At 28.4% G+C, this 5,000-nt stretch overlaps 1 protein-coding gene across 2 annotated transcripts in view; it reads right to left on the reverse strand.

Moving 5' to 3' along the window:
* Positions 1-4,179: 4,179 nt before the first annotated feature.
* LOC124956021 (ubiquitin-conjugating enzyme E2 G1) overlaps positions 4,180-5,000 on the reverse strand; it is a 4,310-nt gene continuing 3,489 nt past the window's right edge. The window contains exons 5-6 of one of the 2 annotated variants that reach the window (XM_047511348.1): positions 4,955-5,000; positions 4,180-4,823 (exon numbers count right to left, since the gene is read on the reverse strand). The exon at positions 4,955-5,000 is cut by the window's right edge and continues 77 nt beyond it. In XM_047511348.1, the coding sequence (XP_047367304.1) occupies positions 4,997-5,000 (4 nt within the window). In that variant the 3' untranslated portion in view covers positions 4,180-4,823; positions 4,955-4,996. Of the gene's footprint in view, positions 4,839-4,954 lie in introns of both variants that reach the window. The other variant, XM_047511347.1, reaches the window with a different exon arrangement.

The raw sequence follows: 5,000 nt of genomic DNA on the forward strand, positions 1-5,000 counted from the left end.
TCTTTCTTTCTTTCTTTCTTTCTTTCTTTTCCTTTCTTTTTCTTCTTTCTCCACCTTTGACTTTTCTCATCGCCGCTCGAGCCTGATAATATACAAGAGAAAAAAAAAAAGGAGAAGGAAGAAAGATAGAATAAAACGAGAGAAAAGGGGGAGAAAAGAGAAAAAGGATAAAATAATATCTAATTAATTAGATCCTTGTAAGATATTGTAATAGAATTTACGGATAGATAATCGATAGCTTTAAAATATTATTTAAAACCGGTAAACTAATTTTTAATCTCGAGAGTGTGCGGTCGATGATTTCGTGAAAGAAAGAAAGAAATAATAAGGGATAATGAAATATAGAAAAGAGAGAGAAAGAAATTAAGCAAAAGCAAAAGCAAAAGCAAAACGAAACGAAGGATAGGAAAGGAAAGTTAATGAAACGAAATGTAGAGATATAGGTGGGGGGGAAAAAGCAAGAGAAAGAGAAAGAGAAAGAGATTCAAGATAAATGTATAATATAAAATGGCGCGTGAGCTTCGTGATGCGTTTAATATGCGGAATAATACGCGAATGGTTAAAATAATAGCGTTTTATCGAAAAAGGAGTGCGTGGAAGAGAGGAGGAGAATGAAAAATCATATCGTAAACCTAATAATGAATATTTTACAAAAAAAGGTAAACTGTAGATAGATATTCGAAGAAGTTATTCCAGAATCCCCCGATAACCCTCTCCTTAAATTTTCCCATCCGTTCTCTTAAAAAAAAAAAAAAAAAAAAGAGAGAGAGAGAGAGAGAAAGAAAGAAATAGAGAAATAGAGAAAGAGAGAGAGAGAGAGAGAGAGAGAGAGAGAGAGAGCGAGAGAGAGAGAGAGAGAGAGAGAAAAAATGAAACCCATCAGCACCCTCCTCCCTCCCCGTTAAACGAAGAGGAGAGCGCGCATATGCGGGGCGTATACAAAATGTATATATATGCGCGGGCACACGATCAAAAGAACGAAGAAAAAGAGGACACGACGAAGAAGGGACACACACTGTCATCCAGTAGTGAAAATAATGTATTAAAAAGAGAGACATACATTCATATACATACGCATAAACACACACACATACACGCGAAAAACACACAAAAAATACGCGCGTATACAAACGCGTGTAGTACACGGTTAACACACGCACCACGGTGACACACTCACCACACAATAAAACATATTACCAAGTACGAAAATGTACTTCAAAATGAATACATATAACTTTAATAATACACATGAATACGTACATACACATATACGCGTGTGCGCGTGCACGCGTTAACACACACATTAAAAAAAACATGAATGAAACCGAGAACACACACCACCAGGGTTTACCTAAACAAAAACAACAACAACAACAAAAAATAATAGTCTATTGATTTGTATTTCATTTTGAACTTGTATTATAGCTTAAAAGATTATCCTGTACATTGCATAAACAACACGAGCACTATTGTTTTAAATTGTACGTTTATGATTATTATACGAAGATAAAAAAGAAAAATAAATAAGGTATACAAAATATTGAAGATATATGAGAGATTTATTCTATCGTATTATATTTATTCATTGTGAATTATTCAATTATTATTCCCTATATATGGATAATGGCGTAAATAAAATTTGATAGTCGATGACATCGAAGGATTCATCGAATCTTTTTAAAGTTTAATCAAAGCAAATTTTTCTTTTATTATTTTATAATGTAATAACAATAATATTTATCTTTCATAGATCCTATAAAAATATCACAATTATTGATATAAGATTCCTATTGACATAATTGCATTATTAATATAAGTGTCTTCTTTCTTTAAAAGTTTATAAATCAAAAAGATAATTATTAAACTTTAACACGAATTATTATTCCTTTTCAAATTGTAGCATATTAAATATATCTATCCATTTATTTCTCACAATTTAATTGGATAAGTAAAACATTACATTAGTAATAATTATTTTTCCAACAATTATATAAAATGAATAAGTGATATTTGCCTATTGGGATCAATTTAATTCTAATTAGATGCGTATGTATATGAATGAATTTATACAAACATATAAGAATTGTTTTTATAGGATCTATATGATCTATATGATTTACATTATATGGTAAAGTAGAAATCATTCGATAAAAATTACTATAGATCTCAGTCGGTAAATAAAAATCATTCAGTTGGTTAGTTACCCTCAGTCGGTATTAATACTTAGTTTCAATTGAACAGTCGATAAAGTAGGTATTCATTAAAACAAAATATATATATACATATACATATATATATATATATATATATAAAATACTGTATGATTTAATTAATATAAATATGAATTAAATAGCTAATGAAAAAATTATCAATGAAAGGATAATAATAAAGAAGAAATTTAATAAATAACTAATTAGATAAAAAGAAAATTAATTATAATTTTCTTAAAGCATCATTTTATTTTATTTGTTATTATATTAACATTTACGTATGTATACTTCAACGTTTAGTTGTATTTCATACATTTACAATGTATTAGGTATATAATTTACAAACATTACATACATAATCCATATGACTGTACCAGTCCTTGCTACAAAATCTGATAAAAAATCATTTAGCTTTTGATTTTCACTTAAAACCCATTGCTTTACTTCAATAATATTGTATCTTCTCAATTAATATCATCAATATGTTAACAACAGTCTTTAATAACATGGAATTGCGAATAAAATTCTATTCTGTATAAAAGAATTATTGAATTATTTTTCCTGTCATACAGAACAGTCGTTATTTTTTAATAACATATGTCTTGATTTACAAGCAGGATATCATATTTAGTAATCAGTTCTGAAAATATACAATAAAACGTATATTATAATTCATTGATTTAGTCGATCATCTCGACATTGAAATCTTCGCTACAATTTGAATCAACAGTGTTATAGATCACGGACTCTCGTGGTGATCTATTTATGTTAAGATCGTACGCGTGCTCATTTAATGTAAAAGATTTGAAATATTTCTACTTACATTTTTCTTCATCGATCATATGACGCTTGTAAAATATTAAAGCTAAATTTATCGAAATGATGATTTTTTTTTCTTTTTTTTTTGTTTTTTTTTTCTTCTTTTTTTGTTATAATAATTAATACATATCATCGTTGTATTATTATTTCAACGGAAGAAAAATCCGCTGCATTTTTTATCCGTTTAAATACCATCAAATTGAATAATAAATTTCAATATAAGCTAATCGTGAATCTCGCAATGATGTGTACGTATAAACACGTGTTCATAAAAAGAGAAAAAAAAATATAAATAAATAAAATGTTAAACGTCACTTGACGTTTATCATAATTCAACTTATATGTGTGTGTATGTATCTGTGTGTATCTTATTATCAAAGTTTAATTATATTATTTTAATACAGACATATAAAAAACTGGAATCTTGAATGGAATCAATCTACTACACACCATCTTGTTATCAAATAGAATCGAATACTCGATCAAGATATAGTTTTGGGTATAACGTGATTGATAAGCACTTTATGCACTTCAGTTTTAATATTTAATTGACAATACGAAATGATGTTGTAAAGTTGGACAAAAATCGTTTCGATTTTAAGTTAAACCTGTTTTTTGTCTTTTCCTTTTTTTTTTTTTTGTTGTTGTTCTTTCTTTCTTTTCTTTTCATTTCTTTTTTTTTCCCCTATGGCGTAGAACCGTAACTTCAGATTTAAAAGAAGGGAAGAAGATAAACAGCGACTTGTTTCGTCAATATGGGTGGCACCATTAAAAAGTTCGTACAAATTGTATCCAATTCTTACGTGAAATGTTCGCTAGCTGACAATGGTAGATTATCATTCATTAATAATATTATTATTATTATTATTAATATTATTATTATTAATTATTACTAGTATTATTATCATCACTTCGATTAGAATTCATCATTATTTTGGCAACGCACGATTCTGCGAAATTTGACATTCTTGCTTTCTTTTTCCTTTTTTCTTTTGTTTTTACATCTTTGCGTTTTTAATACGCTGTCTATTATCATTATCATTATCATTATCATTATCATTATTATTATTATTATTATTATTATTATTATTAACTGACAATATTTTATCCGCAATAGTTTACAATTAATTCGCATGTATTTCTTCTTCCATTTTGCTGACATTATACATTCAACGATTGTAGTATATCCCGTTTTTCGAACTTTACAAAAATTTATTTATATATATTTACGAAAGTAAGAAAATACGAAACGACACTACGGAATTATTATTGATCGATAAACATAAACGTATTATTTTAAATTACAAGGTTTTGTTTTCTTTCTTGTTTTTTTTTCTTTTTTGCTTTTTTTTTTTTTTTTTTTTTTTTTTTTTTTTTTTTGTTTCTTCGGGCGGAGGGCGAGATGGGATTTATCGTGGGGCAGGGGGTGGGGTAGTAGGAGAAGTGGGGAAGTTAAGTTTACATTAACTATTAATATTAAGGTAATAATCGTACAGATGATTTTTTTGCATTATGTATACGTGTAAATTAGTTTTAGCTGTTTATTATGAAAAAGGTGAGGCTGTGTGTGTGTGTTCTCTTCATGATCTTCATATATCGATGGATGGTACATCGGTGACGGTGTGGCTTTAATTGATTCAATAGAGACGTGCGAATTTGTCTTAGTTTTTTCACACGCTCCTTTCCCCTCTCTCAGCGTAAGGATGGGTCAGGCTTAATCCGTTTTTAGTGGCACTGTTATCCGTTAGCTTTATGTCGAGCATCGGTTTCTTTCTTCCAGTGCTTACGGCTTCCCTGAATTAAAATTGCCTGGATAAGAAGGAACATTAATAAAAAAAGAATTTTTATCCTTTGAAAAAAACTTGCCGACCAATTATTATAATACGATTAATATATGATTAAAATTACGATTAATCTCTACTTACCAGAATTAAATAAGTCTTTCCAGTTGAATATTTATTCATCCCCTAC

This window comes from Vespa velutina, chromosome 20 (genome assembly GCF_912470025.1).
Source record: "Vespa velutina chromosome 20, iVesVel2.1, whole genome shotgun sequence".
NCBI lineage: Eukaryota > Metazoa > Arthropoda > Insecta > Hymenoptera > Vespidae > Vespa > Vespa velutina.